Source organism: Pituophis catenifer, unplaced genomic scaffold, assembly GCF_029215685.1.
Source record: "Pituophis catenifer annectens isolate HBS135680 unplaced genomic scaffold, rPitCat1.0.hap2 SCAF_15, whole genome shotgun sequence".
Classification (NCBI taxonomy): Eukaryota; Metazoa; Chordata; class Lepidosauria; order Squamata; family Colubridae; genus Pituophis; species Pituophis catenifer.
This window is the reverse complement of record NW_027256895.1, coordinates 16,799,858-16,820,989: the sequence shown is the minus strand read 5'-3', so window position 1 is coordinate 16,820,989 and position 21,132 is coordinate 16,799,858. Positions and strand designations below refer to the sequence as shown.

Genomic DNA, 21,132 nt, shown 5'->3' with positions numbered 1-21,132 from the left:
CTGCACATGTGCAAAAGCACCACACACTTGCAAAGTGAGTGCCCGCACCCGCACACTACTGATCATAAGATACATTCATCAGAAATCATAACATACAACACTTAGTGATAATCATAGAATATTAAATAAGCAATCAACATAAATCATACTAGGATACTAAATAAAACAATTAATATAAAACGTAAGGTACAAGCAACAAAGGTATAGTCATAAGAGGATAAGGAAATGGGTAATAGGAAAGCTGAGAACCTTAATATAGCCCTCGTAGATAATTTGATAATGTTGTAGAAATTGATTCTTTATCAGATTTATGTTATGGGGAAAGAAAACTGCCCTTGTTCTAGTTGTACTGGTGTGCAATGTCCTATAGCACGGGTCCTATAAACTTGCAGCATCACATTGCTGTCACATGCATTTTGCAGCATTTTTCCCATTCCAGGAGCAGGGGTGGGCATGGCCTGCACATGATGCATCTGGACCACAGGCCACCAGTTTGACACACCTGCCCTATGGCATCGTCTAGAGGGAAGAAGTTGAAACAGTTTATGTCCAGGTTATGAGGGGTATGTAGCAGTGGTGAAATCTAAAATTTATTACTACTGGTTCTGTGGGCGTGGCTTGGTGGTGGTGGTGGTAATCTGACTGGGTGGGTGTGGCCAACTTCTTTAAATGCTTTTAAATGGCTGTGATGATCCCAGATGAGTTGCCTGATCAGCAGAGGCTTTTTTTTCTTTTAAAAAGCTCTGACGATCCCAGCTGAGTTGCCTGATCAGCAGAGGCTTTTTGTCTTTTAAAAGCCTCTGACAATCCCAGCTGAGTTGCCTGATCAGCAGAGGCTTTTCTTCTTTTAAAAGCCTCTGACGATCCCAGCTGAGCTGCACAATCATCAGAGGCTTTTTTTTTTACTTTTAAAACCATTTTTTCTACAACCTCTTTGGTGAAGCGGTTGTAAAAAAAAATGCTTTTAAATGGCTGTGACGATCCCAGCTGAGTCGCCTGATCAGCAGAGGCTTTTTGTCTTTTAAAAGCCTCTGACAATCCCAGCTGAGTTGCCTGATCAGCAGAGGCTTTTCTTCTTTTAAAAGCCTCTGACGATCCCAGCTGAGCTGCACAATCATCAGAGGCTTTTTTTTTTTACTTTTAAAACCATTTTTTCTACAACCTCTTTGGTGAAGCGGTTGTAAAAAAAAATGCTTTTAAATGGCTGTGACGATCCCAGCTGAGTCGCCTGATCAGCAGAGCCTTTTTTTTCTTTTAAAAAGCTCTGACGATCCCAGTTGAGTTGCCTGATCAGCAGAGGCATTTTCTTCTTTTAAAAGCCTCTGACGATCCCAGCTGCACAATCATCAGAGGCTTTTTTTTTTTTACTTTTAAAAGCATTTTTTCTGCCAAAGAGGTTGTAGAAAAAATGCTTTTAAAAATTAAAAAAAAAGCCTCTGACGATCGCGTGTCTAAGCTGGGCATGGGGTGGGGATGGGGCAGGAAATTTTGCTACTGGTTTTCTGAACCACCCACCTCCATCGCTACCGGAACCGGTGATCCGGTCCAAACCGGGAGCATTTAACCCCTGGTCTGTAGCTATTTTCCCAGTCCTCTTTTTGTTGTTGTTGTTGGATGTATGTTTTTTTTGTTTTTCCATTTTGCATTTTCTTCTTGTTGATAAAACAAAATAAATAAATTGCCTTCATCCTAAGCTAAAACAAAGAATTTAACCTCAATAATAGGTATTGACCTCAAAGATATATACTATTGGCATTTTGGAAATATCTTGCTCTAAAGTCATTAAGTATAATAAATACCATCACTATCTGTTTGATGCATGTTGGAAGTAACAGGAAAACCCAAAATATGGAATGCCTCTTTGACAAATGATTTTTGCACATCATCCTCTTGATCAAAACTATTACTGTTATTTCATTGCAAAACTATAATGACCAATGTTTTTACCAGTGATGTAACAAAGAAGTCAGTTTCCACAGGTGATGATTTCCCCTGTAATTATCAAATCAACCATAATTTATTCTACACCTTAAGAAAATCCACAGATAAATAACAAGGTTAATAGGTACCTAGACACAGGCATCACTTCACCTGTCTATTTCACAATTCTCCAGAGAACTCTTCAAAAATAAGTTAACTGGAGTCAGTGTGTCTGATTTAAACATCAAAGTAAATATATAAATTTTGGAATCTAGATGGACAATATAATGCAAGATGGTGGAGATAGAAGCATTGATTCTAGTAACATTGACATGTCAAATTGTTCAGATCAGGTCTTGTGTGAAATGTCCCATGAGCAATCCTCTTTCTATTCTTCACAAATACTATTATCCTGGTGACTTTACCATTGGTGGCATTCTTTCTCAGATTTATGTATTTTCCAATCTATTAAACTTTAAAGAAGATCCTTCTTCTGACGTATATGATTTCAACAAGTAAGGTAGACCAGGTTTTCCATTGATTTGTAACCACATTATATCCACAGCAAGCCAGCTAACTAACACTGATATTAATTTCTCTGAATTCTTAGGTGACATATTTGCAATACTGTCTTTCTAAGAAACTGTTTATTTTTCCTTTCCACAGTCATTATGTTTATGATATCAAATGGGGATTTTCATGAAGATGTCAATGCATATAGGCTATTGGTGGTGATCACATATGTTAACCATGCCCTTATATAGCTGTTATTTCATACAAAAACATTGCATGGGTCAGTAACAATGGAACATGTGACTTAAGCTTCAGGTATTGTTGAGAAGAGACTCCACTGACTAGAGTTAAATTTATGTATTTTCCTAAAACTCTGAAGAAAATCCTTCTTCTGAAGTTTTTAACTCCATCAAGTAAGATAGATAAGGTTTTCCTTTGCTTTGAAACTATATTATATATTTAGTGAGCCAGACTAACTAACACTGATATTAATCCCTCTGAATTCTTAGGAGATTTATTTGCTGCACCGTGTTTCTAAGAAACTGTTTGCTTTTCCTTCATTATGTTTATGATTTCAGAATGGGGATTATAAAGAAGGTATCAATAAACATAGACTATAGGAGAAACAATGGAATATGTGCCCTTAGACCTTCATATGTTTTTGGGAAGAGACTCCACTGACTAGTGTGAGCTTTTCCATGGAAATACACTCAAAGTTTGTTCAGAATATTTTAGGAAGAATTAGAGATTAACTAATTTGGATTGGTGTAATTTTCCCTATATATTGTGCTGGTATTAAACTTCTTTTGCATTATATAAATGTCATTTGATTTTTAAAAATGCTCATATAAAATGCTGCAAATAAATCATCTTGAGACAGTTCTCTATAGAATTGCTGGATTAAAAAAGTTTATTTAAAGCTTTACATTTCCAGGGTTTCCTGTCCAAGTCCTTTCCTGTCAATTTTTTTGTCTTTCTGGAAAACTATAACACAGAATTATCTCCATCAAGATAGTTCTAGGAAAAAATATGTACAGATTACACAAACAGCTTCAACAGTGATATTTGAAGATCTTTGAAAGCAACATCCATACAATTATGAATGTTTAAAGTTGATTTGGATTTTCTGCGGTGACCAAGAATTCTTTCACAAAGTGATTGCACTGAGATTCAAATATTTAGAAATTATGCCAAGTTTTCTTTTCTCTTTGGCCTTACGGCATGGAAATGCAACCTAGCTAACAGCAATTCATGCATTTTATTCATTTCTTGAAATGTGGTTCCGGTGGTATATTTTAAAGAAGATCCATGAAAAGCTTTTATTTTTATTACAGTGTATTAACTCACAACTATCAACATATTCTGGCTTTGCAATTTGCAGTTGAAACAATTAATGAAAATCCAAGCATCTTGCCTAATGTCTCTTTGGGGTTCCATGTGTTGAACAGCAATTTTCGTGCCAGATGGACTTATCGGGCCTCAGTGGAACTTCTCTCTACACGGGGCAGGTTTATCCCGAACTATAAGTGTGATATCCAGACCAATATAGCCACTGTTATTGGTGGTCCTAACAGTAATGTCTGTCTTTTTATGGAAAGCATTCTATGCATCTACAAAATTCCACAAGTGAGTTGGCCTCATTCAAACAACAATTGAAAATAATGCTTTTGCTTTGTTTGTTTTGTTTTTGTTTGTTTGTGGTTGGGTTTTTTTGCATTTTTCTTATGCTTTTGCCATTATTTAGAAAATAAATGTTTTTTTAGTACAAAAAGATGAGACTGGGATGTCTTCTGAAGTGAAACTTTCAAGCTTTGTTACATTTCTAATTTAGTGAATGAAACAGTGTTCCAATATTTTAGAGGTATGACAAAGTAGAGGCGGTCAGAATCGGACTATTTTTGCCAATCAGAAGTCGAGAAAAGAAGCAATTGATGGAAACTAATCAAGGAGAGAAGCAACCTGGAATTAAGGAGAAATTTCCTGACAGTGGAATGGCTTTCTTTTGGAAGTTGTTCAGTTCATCACTAGAACCTTTAAAAAAGGGACTGGGCAGCCATTTGTCTAAAATGGTCGATGGTCTCCTGCTTGAGCAGGGGGTTGGATTAGAAGACCTCCAAGGCCCCTTCTAACTTTGTTATTCTATATTCTGAATCTGTAATTCACTTACAGATTGAGATATTCATACCACTCTAATTATATGTTTCTGAGAGATGTAAAAAAAAACCATAAACTTTCACCGTATAGAGGAAACCATATGATTACAAGCAATATTAAAAACACTAACTAATGAATGAACAATTATAAGAAATAAATGATAGCATTTTCTCAGTTAATTAAAGCTTCACCCAGACTTGTCCTCAAAGGGTGACAAAAATTGAGAAAAGAGGAAGCAGAGGAAGACTCTTCCATAAATTCCAGGGGTTAACATGGGGAGATTCCTTCTCCTGTCTGAGATCAGAATATTTGAAGAAGAGAAGCATTTTTCCCCCTGGTAGGGTCAGCCATGATGGTTGATCCTAGTGGAAGAAAGCAATTCCTAAGACCAAACTTTATAAGTTTATCCCAAAATATTAATACAACTTAAATGTATTTTATCGTGGAATCTTCTTCCATAATTATAATTAGTTTTTTGTTTTTGTTTTTAGTTTGCCTATGGTTCAGCTGCAATGATGAATGACAAATCCCAGGGAGTTTTCCTTCATCAGCTATTCCCAAATCTTGACCATCAGTATAAGGGGATTCTCCAGCTATTGCTGCATTTTCATTGGACATGGATTGGTGTTATATATATAGACGATGACATCGGGGAGAGTTTTGTGGAAAACACATTGCCCATTTTCGCCCAGGAAGGTATCTGCTTTGATTTTGCAAAAACATTTCCACAGACAGGGTTTTCCTCAGAAATGAACACAATAGCATTGGAAGGACTGAAGATAATAAGGATTGTTATGGAAAGGACAGCCAAAGTAATAATTGTACTGGGTGAAATTCAAAGTATAATGGTTTTAAGACTTATGCTTCAGTTCTCCAAATTCCATGACATACCAATGAAAGCCAAAGTGTGGATTTTCACTGCCCAAATGGATTTCACTTCCCTTCCATTGCTACGGAACTTGGAAGTGGACTTCATCCATGGGGCTCTCTCTTTTGCAGTTCACACCAAAGACGTTTTCAGCTTCCATCAATTCCTTCGATTGAGAAAGCTTCCCTCAGAAAAAGAAGATGGTTTCTTCAGGGACTTCTGGGAAGAGGCATTCCAGTGCTCTTTCTCTCATTCCGATGCAGAAACAAAGCCAGGAGGACTCTGCACTGGAGAGGAGAAGTTAGAAACCCTTCCTGGCTCTGTTTTTGAAATGAGCATGACCAGCCACAGCTATAGCCTCTATAATGCTGTTCATGCAGTGGCAGAAGCCTTGCATGCCATGCATTCCAGGAAAGGGTACAAAAGAGCAATCCAGAGAAGAGGAAGAAGGGAGCTTCTCAATCAACAACCATGGAAGGTAACTTCTTATGAATACTATTTCCTCTTCCACCCTAGCAATACTGCTCAGCTGAACCATAACATTCCAGATTGCTATCACAATATAAAGCCATGTATCCTCAGGGTATTGATTATATTGCAGTGGTAGGTGCTTCATATAATTTTAAAGACTAGAAATGAGATGACAAAATCCCAGAGCGTTCCAGAAACTGGTGCATACACTTCCTCCTCTTCATTATTAAAGGCATCAATTCTCCATAAAGGAGTCGGAAAGAGCTTCATTCAGGTTCAGACAAAATGGCTGAATAATGGCCAATTCCAAATCTATTTAACATCCAAATTTTAACATCCATCTTTCTTTCTTTCTTTCTATCTTTGTTTACCTCTTTCTTTCATTCTTTTATCTTCCTTCCTTCCTTCCTTCCTTCCTTCCTTCCTTCCTTCCTTCCTTCCTTCATTGTACTGTAGCAGCAGATGTTTCACATCTTTCTATTGGAATTTTCAGGTTGCAAGGTACACCAAAACCAAACAAAGGCAAACAAAAATAGATGCTAACTAATATTATTTTTTCTCCTTAGCATATTTTTAAATGAGTTCACAATCATAGAGGGAAAACAAGGGCAATCCTACAAAGGATGCAGTAACATGCTGGAAATGATCCAAGGCATGGCAACATCCATGACTGACATATTAATCTTGTTTTAGATGCATCAATAGGTATTGTCCCTTGAGCTGATCCAATTCACTATTTTGGGAAGGAGAAATCTTTCCCTAGGAGTGCATTGAATTCTCATCTCTTTATTTATATCTCTGTTCATACAGTAGGTACAGTTTCTCAGAGCTATTTAATTGAGCTAATGAAATAGAAAGCATTGTGTTTCACCCCTTACACACCTCAAGGCACAGAGAGATCCAAAGTAGAAGAGAACAAGTGTCAATCCTAATAAGTTAACAATATTTAAATTTTATACATATAGAATAATATAACTCTAAAAAATATTTTTGAATAGTTATTCCTGGAGTTCTTGTCCTTCTCATTTTTCTTCCCATTCCAATTTAGCTTCACCACTATTTGAAAAGCAACTCATTTAACAATAGTGTTGGAGAAACCTTCACCTTTAGTTCACGTGGGGAATTAATAGCTGGATTTGATCTTATAAATTGGGTCACATTTCCCAATCAATCCTTCCAGAGAGTAAAAGTTGGAAAAGTGGGTTCCCCTGGAAAAGTATTCACCATCTCTGAAGATACCATTGTATGGCCCAATGATTTCAAACAGGTGATGTTCAAAACAGGATTTTTTCAACTATTTTCTGAGACTTTAAAACATAGAAGGAATGAGAAAGAGAAATTCACTCCAAGTGAAGGGGTGGGGAGTTAAAACTAATCTTTCTTGCAATGTTATTTTTATTTTATTGTAATTGTTGTAGCCGCACTTACAACTTGTGCTAATGCATCATCAATGTATAACCTATAAAACATGATTGAAGAGAGCCATTTTGGTGTAGTGATTAAGGCACCAATCTAGAAATCAAGAGACTATGAGTTCTAGTCCCACTTTAGGCAGAAAGCCAACTGAATGAGCTTGGAACAGTCCCTGTCTCTCAGCCCTGGGAAGGAGGCAAGGTGATAACACTGACTCAAGGAGATGAAACAACAAAACAGAAAGAAAAAGAAAATAGGTTAGACCCCCAAAATTACAAAGTAAATTTTCTGAATATGCTCATCTCTTCCATTTTCACACAGGTTTGTCCCAAGTCTCTGTGTAATGGCAGATGCAATTCTGGTTATAGTAAAACCAAGATTGAGGGGAAACCATTTTGCTGTTATGATTGCCATTCATGTCCCGAAGGGAAGATTTCAAACCAAAATGGTAAGCAGTCCAATATGCAATTATTATTCAGATATTGTGCATATATATAGCTGTAACATTTAAAAAACAATTCTAGATAGATATAGATGATACATAGATAGATACAGTAGATAGATAGATAGATAGATAGATAGATAGATAGATAGATAGATAGATGTCAGAGAGACAGACAGACAGACAGACAGACAGACAGACAGATAGATATAGATGATAGAATAAACAGACAGACAGAATGTTGAGCAATGTATCTACATTGGGGGGGGGGGCGCCTACTACACATGTCATTGAACCAGTGCAGTTGAGAATAGGGGAGCATAAGGAGTGTTTTAGGTTTGTAGTAGTAGATGTCATGACTGAACCCATTATCCTGGGGCTAGCATGGCTGGATAAGTGGAAGCCTACCATCTGGTGGGAAGGGGGTTATCGTAAACTCTGCCTTGAACTCGGTGCTGAACCAAGTGCCCTAGAGCCAATGGGCCGGGTAGAAGGTAGTCCAAAGGGATTGAGAAACCCCTGTAGCCTGGGGTGCCCAAGGTGTATACTGATTTGGCAGCTGTATTTGACAAGGAGGAATGTGACGTGTTACTACCCCACCGTATGACAGACTGTGCTATAGAACTCATACCAGGGGCAAAATTGCCAAAACCGCGTATGTATGCAATGACACCAAGAGAATGGAAGAACTGCGTAAATACATAGATAAGAACTTAGCCCAGGGATTTATCCAACCCAGCCGAGCAAATATGGCTGCCCCAGTCTTTTTTCGGGAGAAAAAGGATGGGGGTCTTCGCTTATGTGTTGATTTTTGCGGTTAAAATGCCATAAGCGTAGAACCGTTCTATCCTCTCCCATTGATAAAAGATCTCTTGGCCACATTGGCAATGGGCCAGTACTTTACTAAATTGGATCTGCAGGAGGCGTATTACCGGGTTCGGATTAGACAGGGGGATGAATGGAAAACCACCTTCAATTGTCCTCTTGGAAGCTATAAATTCCGGGTTATGCCTTTCGGACTGCAAGGAGCCCTGGTGGTATTTATGCAATTAATTAACGAGGTTCTCCACAAATACTTATATTGTGGTGTATTGGTATACCTGGACGATATCCTGATTTACAGCAGGACAATGGAAGAACATCGCCAGGTGTTAAGGAAATTATTGGAGGCGAAATTATATGTTAAGGTGTTGAAATGCAAATTTCACCGCATCAAATTGGATTACCTTGGCTACAGGATATCTAGAGAAGGCTTAGAAATGGATCCAAAAAAGGTCAGTACCGTTTTGGAGTGGCAAAGTCCGGGGACTAGGAAGAAGCTACAAAGCTTCCTCAGCTTCGCTAACTTTTATCGACAATTCATCCCCTCATTTGCCCAGATAGCATTGCCACTCACCAACCTCCTACAGACTCAGGGACAGGAAGGAAAGCCATGGCCAGGTCAAAAGTTAAATTGGTCATCGGAGTGTTAAACAGATTTCAAAACATTGAAAGCTCGGTTTGCGCAGGCTCCCGTACTTCGACATCCTGATCAGGAAACCCCTTTTGTAGTGCAGGCGGATGCGAGTGATGTGGCCGTGGGGGCCGTATTGTTACAAGCCAACAGCCAGGGCCACTTGCAGCCATGTGCATACACTTCCAAGAAATTCACCCCAATGGAACATGGATGGGCTATATGGGAGAAAGAGGCCTTCACTGTCCGATGGGCGCTCCTCAGCTGGCGGCACATATTGGAGGGGGCATGTACACCATTTGAGGTCTGGACAGACCACAAGAACTTAATAGCCCTACAGACCCCCAGGAAGTTATCACCCAAACAGGTGCATTGGGCCCAATACTTCCAGCGATTCAATTTCGTTTTAAAGTATTTACCAGCAGGGAGGAATTTCCTAGCTGATGCTTTATCTCGGTTGCAGTTCCACAGCAAATGGGATGATGTCATCCAGGCCATAGTACCTGACGGCACGCATGGCAGGAGGGCGGCTACTGGTACAGACACACAATGTAGTTGGGAGAAGTCGCTACGGGAGGCTGTAGTAAATGACAAGTGGATACAGGACAATAAGCACCTACTTACCCACAGGGAAGGGTTGGCTTGGAAGGGGGATAAGGTATATATCCCTAGCAAACTGCGACAGGCTGTTTTGCATAAATTCCATGATGTCAAAACTGCTGGCCACTTTGGATTTCTTAAAACACTACATCTTGCACGACACCAATTTTGGTGGCCACATATGCGGGCTGATGTGGAAGCATATGTTATGAGTTGCAACATTTGTGCCAAATCTAAACCCTGGGCAGGGAAACCCCTTGGTCTACTACAGCCAGTGGCAACCCCCAATAGACCCTGGGATGAGATTGCAATGGATTTCGTAATGGAGCTTCCAGAGAGCAATGGAAACACAGTTATATGGACTGTCATAGACCTGTTTTCTAAACAGGCTCATTTCGTCCCCTGCAGCAGGCTGCCGTTGGCCCGGAAGCTAGCAAAACTCTTCATCCAACATATTTATCGGTTACACGGTGTACCCCATCGTATCATTTCGGATAAGGGTGTGCAATTCACGGCTAAGTTCTGGAGACGCTTTATGCAAGCCATAGGCTCAACGCAGGGACTTAGTTCTGCCTTTCATCCCAGAAACAATGACGCAGCTGAAAGGGCAAATGCTATGGTGGAACGATACCTATGGTGTTATGTATCATACCAACAAACCGATTGGTCATGTCTCTTGCCTTTCGCCGAGGTTGCCTACAACAATGCGGTGCATAGCAGCACTGGCTTCACATCCTTTCGTATTGTTTCTGGCCATGATTTCATTGCTATACCCGAGTTAGAGGGCCTATCGGATGGTGGGCCGGAACCACAGGAATGGACGGATAGGATACGTACCTTATGGCCACAAATTAGAGAAGCGTTAGATGAAGCAGCAACCGTGTAGAAATCTCAGGCGGACAAAAAACGAAAACATGTGGAACCATTCAAGGTGGGGGATTTAGTATATCTCTCCACCAAATATATCAAATTGAGAATACCGAACCGAAAGCTAGGGCCGAAATACCTAGGACCCTTTTCTATACTTCGTGTAATAAACCCTGTCACTGTGGTTCTGAAACTCCCACCCTTATTAGGTAAAATACATCCTGTGTTTCACAGCAGCCTATTAAAACCTGTAACAACGGTTAGAGAAAAGCCACAGTGTCCCGGACCAGTAAGGGATGATCATTATGAAATTGATGAGATATTAGATTGTAAACTTAGCAGGGGACAACTTAAATATTTGGTTTGATGGAAAGGATATCCGTATGAGGAGGCATCATGGGTATCCGAGGTGGACATTTGCGCTAAAAAACTACGTAGGAAGTTTCACCTAAAATACCTGATGAAACTGGGGTCTCCGGGGTTAACCGGTGTTAATGAGTCTGTCTTGTGTGTTGCAGAGAACTCCTTGGTGAAGGGGAGCTGCCTGTTGAGCCCACCATCACACTTGACACCACAGCGCTGGGGTGTGCACAGGCTCACCATCCCTGCTCGGCATTCTTCCTCTGACGGTGTCCCGTTCTTCCTCTGATGGCATCCCGTTCTGCAGTTGCTGTTGGAGGAGTGCTCAGCGGACGGCTGCGTCACGCCGGCCAATACACATACGAGGGGGGTGGGAGTAGTCACACTGGGGTACGCGGTTGGGTGTTGGAGTGGGGAGCGTCGGGACTAGGGTTTCACGGCTCCTTCACACTGTCTCCGTGACTGAGGTGGCATTTCCGCTCGCAGATGATCAGTGTTCTAATGATGAGACTTTCGAGAAGGGCGCTGATCCTTCGCCTGCTGTTTCCTCGCTTTGCTGATTCGCTGTTTGAAGGGCGTTGTCGGGGCAGGGTGTGGGCTATGCCCCACAGCTGATAGGCGGGGGCTGGATAAATGCGAAGCCGGCCACACGCTCGTAGCGCCAATTTTACATCGCTACAACTGCAGCGTTTTCGGAGCTAACAAGATTAAATCAGCATTTAAACCATTTAAGCATCGTCTTTTGTAGTTTGTTGAGTTTGTCTTCGTGTTGCCCGATGATCCTGAGAGAGAATAGACAGGCAGTAAATAGAGTTCTTTATAAATAAGTAGCTGATAACCCGACATTGCCGGGGTATTTATAGATGTCAAAGTGTTTGTCAGACCGGAAGCCATTGGGAGTGGCCTTTCTCCCCCTACTCCCATGCCCATCATCTCTGCCCTCTCTCTTCTCCCTCCCATGCACTCCTCTTTCCCACCCTATATATGATCCTGGTACTTTGCCCCAAATCCATCAAGCACTTCCCCATTGGTCCACTGGAGGTTGAACGTCCTGGCTGGCGTTCCAGAGGAAGCTGCGAAGGAACTGACATCACAAACAATTGCCGCTCTAGGACACTGCACTCGCTCTCCTTAATGGCCCAGGCATAACAGAGTTATGCTGGAACACAGACACATAGGCACACACATGCAGAGATAAGCACATGGCTGCTGTAGTGAAGCCAGCTTCCCTTAAATACTGCCATTGAAACTGTGGGGTAACTCCTATTTATTTGGCACTTCCTTTCCCATTTCATGATTTAACTCAGTTAAAGAGATCATGCTCAAAGATTGATTGTGTTTCCTAAAGCATCTTTCTTTCACAGATATGGAAGACTGTTTTCAATGTCCAGAAGATCAATATCCCAATATGGATCGGAATCTGTGCCTTCTGAAAGTTATCAGCTTCCTCTCATTTGAAGAACCTTTAGGAATTACGCTTACCCTTTGTGCTCTTTTGTTTTCTTTCCTCACAATTTTGGTGCTTTACATCTTCATTAAGCACCGGGAGACTCCCATTGTCAAAGCCAACAACCGGAACCTCAGCTACGTTCTTCTCATTTCTCTTTTGTTTTGTTTCCTTTGCACTTTGCTCTTCATTGGAGAGCCCACAAAGCTTATGTGTCTTCTTCGACAAACAACCTTTGGCATTACTTTCTCAATAGCCATTTCTTCAGTTTTGGCCAAGACCATCATTGTGGTCCTGGCCTTCATGGCAACCACACCAGGTGGTGGGATGAGGAAATGGTCTGGAAAGCAAATGGCCAGCTCCATCATCCTCTCCTGCTCTTTTATTCAAGCTTTGATTTTCACTGTGTGGTTGGTAACTACTCCTCCCTTTCCAGATGTTGACATGCATTCCCTGATTGAAGAAATTATCCTGGAATGTAAAGAAGGCTCTATCACCTTGTTTTACGTTGTCTTGGGATTTCTGGGGTTCCTGGCTACCATCAGTTTCACGGTGGCCTTCCTGGCCAGGAACTTGCCTGACAGTTTCAATGAAGCCAAGTTTATCACCTTCAGCATGTTGGTCTTCTGCAGTGTCTGGGTGTCCTTTGTTCCAACTTATTTAAGCACAAAGGGCAAATACATGGTGGCCGTGGAGATTTTTTCCATCTTGGCCTCCAGTGCTGGTTTATTGCTCTGCATCTTTTCTCCTAAATGTTATATCATTGTTGTGAGGCCTGAACTGAATAATAAGGAACAGCTAAGAAGACGAAAGGGATAGCCAAAGGATTGTGGAGTCTCCAGCCCCCAGGCTGGAGTGCAGAAGCGATGTGTGTGTGTGCATTCATGTGCGCAAATGCCCAATTGCACAATGAGTGGGTGAGCAGCTATGTGTACGCTCCATTCGAGCTGCATATCTGTGTGCACTTGGTAGCTGCTCACATGGAACCATCCTTTCTCCCTCCTTCTCAAAGCCAGAAAGCTTGGGGAGCTCTTGTTTATTTTATTATAATCATTAGCATCTTGTCCTACTAAGCATTGAAGTTTATTAGCTGTTTACAGTAAAAAAAAGTTTCAGATTGCTATTAAAACAATTGTCTGAGTAAATAAAATAATGAAAACTAAAGTATGTGTGTTTTATAATTAATAATTAAATTTAAGACTTAAAACATGTTAGAAAGACCAGTTGGAAAAGTCTTTTTACAAACTAAGGCAGGGGTGTCAAACTTGTGGCCTGTGAGCTGGATGGGTCACATGCTGGCCACACCCATGCACAGTTTAATGGAGGGGGAAAAAGTCACTATATGTCACATGATGACACTGTGACTATGCGAGTTTGACACCCCTGATCTAAGAAAAACCCTAACTCTCCAGGGAATTTTTGAAAAGAACTCATGGCAACCATAAATATATGTAGATGCCTTGGTAAGGCCACACTTGGAATACTGCATTCAGTTTTGGTCGCAGGAAATGGGCAGGGCTAGTTTAATGAAAAGAAGGACTAGGGGAGACATGATAGCAGTGTTCCAATATCTCAGGGGTTGCCACAAAGAAGAGGGAGTCAGGCTATTCTCCAAAGCACCTGAAGGCAGGACAAGAAGCAATGGGTGGAAACTAATGAAGGAGAAAAGCAACTTAGTACTAAGGAGAAATTTCCTGACAGTTAGAACAATTAATCAGTGGAACAACTTGCTTTCAGAAGGTGTGAATGCTTCAACACTGGAAGTTTTTAAGAAGATGTTGGATAACCATTTTTCTGAAGTGGTGTAGGGTTTCCTGCCCAAGCAGGGGATTGGACTAGAAGACCTCCAAGGTCTCTTCCAGCTCTGTTATTCTAATTCTAGATAAGAAGTGTTGAGGTGCTATACCAAGATACATTCTACCAGCTTCCCTGAAATTTAAATGGGTTGACTTCGAATTTAAGATGTCAGCTGGAAATTAATTTTCAGCTAGCATAATATTTCACTCTGATATTATACAGTACATCCTTTTTCAATTTATTTATTTTAATAATTCTAACCTAGTAAATGGTTTGTACTTCACATATAATAATAATAAATGCATACTGTAGGTGTAAGTATAACTCTAATTTCATTTATAATAATAATCTAAAATATACACTGTAAAGGTAAAGGTTCCACTCACACATATGTGCTAGTTGTTCACAACTCTAGGGGGCAGTATCCATTTCCGTTTCAAAGCCAAAGAGTTACCTTCCCACCAAAGGTGGTCCCTATTTTTCTACTTGCCTTTTTTACATGCTTTCGAACTGCTAGGTTGGCAGAAGCTGGGATAAGTAATGGGAGCTCACCCCATTATGCAACATCTTGGGTATAGGATTTCCTTAAAACAGGAAGGAAAGCTGTTTGACCATTCCTAATAATTGGAATTAAGTTATTCTGTTATAAGTTATTCAATTTCATTTCTTTTATTTTTCTTTTACCCCCCCCCCCTTTTTTTTTTTACTTCATTTCATGGTCTGGCAAAATAGATGAACTAGGAAGCCTTGCTCCTCTTCTAGCAAATTACTGAATACTGCTGTGTTTTCTTATTTAGAAAATATTAACTTTGCCCTAACCTTTAGATGGAAGTCTGAAAGGTCTTTAACAAGAGGCAACTGGACTTTCTGGTTTTTCTTTGAAGACGTTTCACTTCTTATCTAAGAAGATTCTTCAGTTTTCATTTGAGAAGTTGGAGCTGTGCTTTCTGCAGGATGTTTTCACTGTTGAGCCCAGGCTCAGGCTGTTGAGGATGAGTCTGTGCTGTTTGCATCTCAAACTGAAGTGCAAACGGTTCCTGTAGTCTTCCATTTTTCTGGAAATCCATTCATATTCCCACACCATTTGAAGGGTGCCTATCTCAAAATGCATTGCTAAATATCTATGGAGATTCTCAGCCATCCAGGTCATGGTTGTCCCAAAAGTGCTTTTTCAAGAGGCAGCTTGATTTTCTGATTTTTTTTTTCTTTTCAAACATTTCACTTCTTATCCAAGAAGCTTCTTCAGCTCTGAACTTCTTGGATAAGAAGCAAAACATCTTAAAAGAAAATCCAGAAAGTCCAGTTGCCTCTTGAAAAAACACCTTTGGGAATACCATAACCTGGATGACTGAGAATCTCCATACGCCTTTAGATGGAGAAATGAGAATTAGATCTTAAGGCCTTTTTTTTACTTGTGAAATATATATTGCTACCTCACTGAGGGAAAAGGTAAAGATCAACTTGATATGATTTAATTTGAATTAATTTTCTGTCATTATTAATTCAACTTTAATTGCTTCTGCTTTTAAAAAAAGTATGCATTCTCCTAGAAAGAAAAATAAAAAGTATTATAGAGATTATATTAGTATCTTTGTAGCTAAATTATGAAATTCCATTTACTAAAATCAAGTAACCCAGTGCAAAGTAATATCATACAATCAGTGGTGGAATTCAAATTTTTTTTACTACCTGTGGGCATGGTTTGGTGGGCATGGTGTAGCTTGGTAGACGTGGCTTGATGGGCACGGCAGGGGAAGGATACTGCAAAATCTCCATTCCCAACCCACTCCAGGGGAAGGATACTGCAAAATCCATATTTCCTCCCCATTCCTGGGGGAAGGATATTGCAAAATCTCCATTCCCAACCCACTCTGGGGCCAGCCAGAGGTGGTATCCAAACTACTCAAAATTTCCACTACTGGTTCGCCAGAACCTGTCAGAACCTGCTGAATTTCACCCCTGTATATAATCCAGCGCTATAATGACTATTTTTAAAAAATATTATTATTTAGGTCAACAGGCAGTTGAATCACCAAAAGAAACCTGGCTAAAATGAATTGAAATTGACTTTTTAAAATTTGTACAGAAGATTTTTTTTTTTTAACATAAGGAATGCCTTTAAGATTCAATTTGATTGTTACTGTATTTATTTAATATAATGCTAAGGAAGAGGTTGATGATTTGTTGCTGTCATTTTCATCTAGCTTCATCATTTCTTGAGAAGTGTTTCATTTAACAACACTGTTGGCGAAATGCTTTCCTTTAGCTCTAAAGACAAATTAATAGCAGGATTTGATATTATCAACTGGATCACATTTCCAAATAAATCGTTTGCTAGAGTCAAAGTTGGGAGAGTGACACCACAGAATGTCCCTGGTAAAGTATTCACCATTTCTGAAGATGTGATCCAGTGGCCTAAGGCATTTAACCAGGTAGAGCTCATACTAAATTGTCTAAATCATTTTCCCACCATGAATTTATTGATGTTACATGATTCGTTGCTTTCCATTCCACCATTAAAAAAAGTCCTTTTCACATTCTTCATTCAATTTGTGGATTACACAACTTGCCTATAATATATAGTAGAAAGAGTGCAGAAAAGAGCAACACAGATGACTAGGGAACTGGAGACAGAACAGAGTATAAGATGCACCGGAGTATAAGACGCACACTAGTTTTGGGGGAGGAAAATAGGGAAAAAATTCTTAAAGAGCTATTCAAGACTGTGGGGATTGCCAAAGCACATTGCCGCTGATCACCGCCTGAAAACACGCTGCACAGAGGCCAAAAATGGAGCATGCAGAGGCCTAAAAAGTGATGCGCAGAGGCTGAAAACATGATGTGCAGAGGCGGTGATTGGCAGTGATGTGCTTTGGAGATCCCTTCAACCTTGAACAGCTCTCAAATGGAGTGTTTTAAGGCTTAAAATGTAAGACGCAGAGCCCAAAAATGCAAGCCATTTTCTGTGGCAATCTCTGCAGCCAGGAAGAGGATGTACGGAGGCCGAAGGATGGGGGCCGGTAGCTGGGCAGGGCTACATTCGGAATATAAGATGCACCCAATTTTTCAGCCTCTTTTAGGGGGAAAAAAGGTGTGTGTTATACTCCGAAAAATACGGTAATGGCTAGATGCAACTCCCTGCCAAATCTGTCAAATCACGTTAGTGTATTATTGCACAATTCAGTGAAATGTCAATCAAAAGCAGTCTTTATTTTCTATTTAACTGAGGATTCTGCTAATATATTGATATAAAGGAATATATCCTTTATATCAATATATAAAGGATATATTATATCCTTTATATAAGGATATACTTCTTTGAAGCAAATGAATTTCTTCTGGGAAAATATCTAGCTTCCTTGTGGGTTTTAAACAAGTGTGATGTTTGAATTTCGTTCATTGTACAACTCTTTTCAAGAACACCATCTAAAATCTACCTGGGTATAACCTAGAGGTACACATGTCTTAGAAGTAATTTCTTGTTTCCTGATAGGAACTTCCCATTTCTCTGTGTAATTCCCATTGCAATTCTGGATACAGCAGGAAAAGGATTGAAGGGAAACCATTTTGCTGCTACAAATGCCATCGATGCCCAGAAGGAAAGATTTCTCATCCAAAGAGTAAGATTTACTGTAGAAAAATGTATTAATACCCTGCTTGTGAGCTTAATCTTATCCCAAATTTATTGAAGAGTCATTAAAAAGGATGATTTAAGACTGCTTTGGAAGAATTAATTCGAAAAACAATATATAGGTTTGTTTGTTTGTTTGTTTGTTTGTTTGTTTGTTTGTTTGATTTGTATACCACCATACTCCCGAAGGACTCAGGGTGGTGAACAGCCACAAGATAAAAACACATAAATACAAAATTTAAAAACAGAATAAAACTGAATTAAACAATTTGGCTGAAGACAGATTTAAAACACCCCAATAAATTAAAAACAAATTAAAATTTGTGTTTTAAAAGGGAAAAAGGGAAAAAATTAGGCCAGGCCAGCCTGATGGAATAAAAAGGTTTTAAGAGCACGGCGGAAGGTGCGTAGATCCGGGATCCTCCATATCCCCCGGGGGGGGGGAGCTCATTCCAGATAGTAGGTGCCCCCACAGAGAAGGCTCTCCCCCTGGGGGCCGCCAGTCAACATTGTTTGGCCGACGGCACCCAGAGGAGCCCCTCTCTATGAGAGCGTACCGGCCAGTGGGAGGCTACTGATGGCAGCAAGCGGTCTCGTAGATAACCAGGTCCTAAGCCATGAAGCGCTCTAAAGGTGGTAACCAAGACCTTGAAGCGCACACGGAAGACCACCGGGAGTCAGTGCAGCTCGCGCAGGAGAGGTGTTACATGGGAACGCCATGTCGTTCCCATAACCACCTGCGCGGCCGCACTCTGCGCCAGTTGGAGCCTCCAGGTGCTCCTCAAGGGGAGCCCCATGTAGAGAGCATTGCAGTAGTCCAGGCAGGAAGTGACGAGGGCATGAGTGACCGTGAGTAACGAGTCCCGATCCAGAAAGGGACGCAACTGGTGAATCAGGCGAACCTGATGGAAAATCCTCCCAGTCACAGCTGTCAAATGCTCTTCTAAAGACAGCCGTGAATCCAGGAGGATGTTTTCAGTGTCCAGAAGATCAGTATCCCAACAAAGACCAGAATAGGTGCCTTCCAAAAGATACCAGCTTCCTCTCATTTGAAGAACCTTTGGGAATCACTCTCACCCTTTTTGCCCTTTTCTTTTCTTTCCTCACAGCTTTGGTGCTTTACATCTTCATTAAGCACCGGGAGACTCCCATTGTCAAAGCCAACAACTGGAACCTCAGCTACGTTCTTCTTATTTCCCTTTTATTTTGTTTCCTTTGCACTTTGCTCTTCATTGGACAGCCCACAAAGCTTATGTGTCTCCTTCGACAAACAGCTTTTGGAATAATTTTCTCAATAGCCATTTCTTCTGTTTTGGCCAAGACCATCATTGTGGTCCTGGCCTTCATGGCAACTACATCAGGAGGTGGGATGAGAAAATGGTTTAGCAAACAGCTGGCCAGCTCCATTGTTCTTTCTTGCTCCTTTAATCAAGTCTTGATTTATAGTGTGTGGTTGGTCACTGCTCCCCCCTTTCCTGATGTTGACAAGCACTCCCTGATGGAAGAAATTATCCTGGAATGTAATGAAGGATCTGACACTATGTTTTATATCGTCCTGGGCTTTCTGGCCTTCTTGGCTATTATCAGCTTCACAGTGGCCTTCCTGGCCAGGAATCTGCCTGACAGTTTCAATGAAGCCAAGTTTATCACCTTCAGCATGTTGGTCTTCTGCAGTGTCTGGGTGTCCTTTGTTCCAACTTATCTAAGCAAAAAGGGCAAATATATGGTGGCCGTGAAGATTTTTTCCATCTTGGCCTCCAGTGCTGGCTTATTGCTCTGCATCTTTTCCCCTAAAATTTATATTCTTCTACTGAAACCTGAGCTGAACTTCAGGAAGCACTTAAGGAGAAAATAACAGTAAAAATTATCTTATAATCCTACCCCTTCTAACCATCTTGTTAGAACCTGAAGCAACTACTGTGCCAGGTGCTATCAGGACAAAAAGTAGGGTCATGTATCAGGAGAAACTCATTGGATGCCTTTGTGGCTTTGCAATGTGTTCTTGTTATAGATGTTTTATTATTTTTGTCAGTCATGCTTATTGCAAGATTCCATTAGAAATGTTTTAAACCAAAAAAGAGTGGTGAGATTGGGTCGAATTTGAAATTACAATAATAAATAAATATTAAGAAATACTACAGAGTATCTAAGGAACCATCTTACCTCATCCTTACATCCTGGACATAAACTGTTTCAACTCCTACCTTCAAAATGACGCTATAGAGTAATGCACACCAGAACAACTAGACACAAGAACAGTTTTTTCCCAAACACCATCACTCTGCTAAATAAATATTTCCCTCAACACTGTCAAACTATTCATTAAGTCTGTACTACTATTAATCTTCTCATCGTTCCCATCACCCATACACTTATGACTGTATGACTGTAATTTTGCTGTTTGTATCCTTACGATTTATATTGACTGTTTCCTAATATGATTTGATTGCTTATTTGTACCCTATGACTATCATTGAGCCTTGAACCTTACGACTCTTGATGAATGTATCTTTTGTTTTATGTACACTGAGAGCATGTGGACCAAGACAAATTCCATGTCTTGGAATTTGGCCAATAAAAATTCTATTCTATTCTATTCATTGGAATTAATATATTCCAACAGAAAGGGCCTAATTCAGATCCTACTGGTCAAAGAATTTCAGCTAATGTGGTTAAGGGGAAGAATATTTTCTGCCTATGGCCCCTGCCCTATGGATTAGTTTCCCATCAGTGGTGAGATCTTCCCCCCATGCTCCTGGTCTTCTGGAAGATTCTGAAAACCTGGGTCTGCTGCGTGGCCTGGGGCACTGACAGTGGTCTGCTACATTGGGGATAGAATAGAATAGAATAGAATAGAATAGAATAGAATAGAATAGAATAGAATAGAATAGAATAGAATAGAATAGAATAGAATTCTTTATTGGCCAAGTGTGATTGGACACACAAGGAATTTGTCTGCTGCATATGCTCTCAGTGTACATAAAAGAAAAGATACATTCGTCAAGAATCATTTATTTATTTTATTTATTTTATTAGATTTATATACCACCCTACTCCCGAAGGACTCAAGGCAGTGAACAGCCAAAAAGATAAAACACACAGATTATAAAATTTAAAACAGTATAAAAATGTATTAAATAATTTGGCCCGAGACGAATTAAAAAACATCCCCAAATTTAAAATTTCTCATATACCG

At 40.2% G+C, this 21,132-nt stretch overlaps 2 protein-coding genes across 2 annotated transcripts; both read left to right on the top strand.

The window, feature by feature from the left end:
* Positions 1 to 5,102: 5,102 nt before the first annotated feature.
* LOC139324468 (vomeronasal type-2 receptor 26-like) lies at positions 5,103 to 13,327 on the top strand. The gene is made up of 4 exons (XM_070954180.1): positions 5,103 to 5,933; positions 6,975 to 7,193; positions 7,661 to 7,787; positions 12,426 to 13,327. The coding sequence occupies exons 1-4, from the start codon at positions 5,103 to 5,105 to the stop codon at positions 13,325 to 13,327; spliced, it is 2,079 nt and encodes a 692-aa protein (XP_070810281.1).
* A 3,230-nt stretch (positions 13,328 to 16,557) lies between these two features.
* Positions 16,558 to 19,791, top strand: LOC139324467 (vomeronasal type-2 receptor 26-like). The gene is made up of 3 exons (XM_070954178.1): positions 16,558 to 16,737; positions 17,799 to 17,925; positions 19,046 to 19,791. Exons 1-3 carry the CDS (start codon positions 16,558 to 16,560, stop codon positions 19,789 to 19,791), a joined length of 1,053 nt encoding a protein of 350 aa, XP_070810279.1.
* Positions 19,792 to 21,132: the final 1,341 nt, after the last annotated feature.

Coding starts and splice junctions, on each gene's coding strand:
- LOC139324468 (XM_070954180.1), top strand. CDS start 5,103: ATGAATGACAAATCCCAGGGAGTTTTCCTTCATCAGCTATTCCCAAAT. Junction 5,934..6,974: donor TCAATCAACAACCATGGAAG/GTAACTTCTTAT, acceptor ATTCCAATTTAG/CTTCACCACTATTTGAAAAG. Junction 7,194..7,660: donor GGCCCAATGATTTCAAACAG/GTGATGTTCAAA, acceptor ATTTTCACACAG/GTTTGTCCCAAGTCTCTGTG.
- LOC139324467 (XM_070954178.1), top strand. CDS start 16,558: ATGCTTTCCTTTAGCTCTAAAGACAAATTAATAGCAGGATTTGATATT. Junction 16,738..17,798: donor GGCCTAAGGCATTTAACCAG/GTAGAGCTCATA, acceptor GTTTCCTGATAG/GAACTTCCCATTTCTCTGTG. Junction 17,926..19,045: donor AAAGATTTCTCATCCAAAGA/GTAAGATTTACT, acceptor CTTTCCTCACAG/CTTTGGTGCTTTACATCTTC.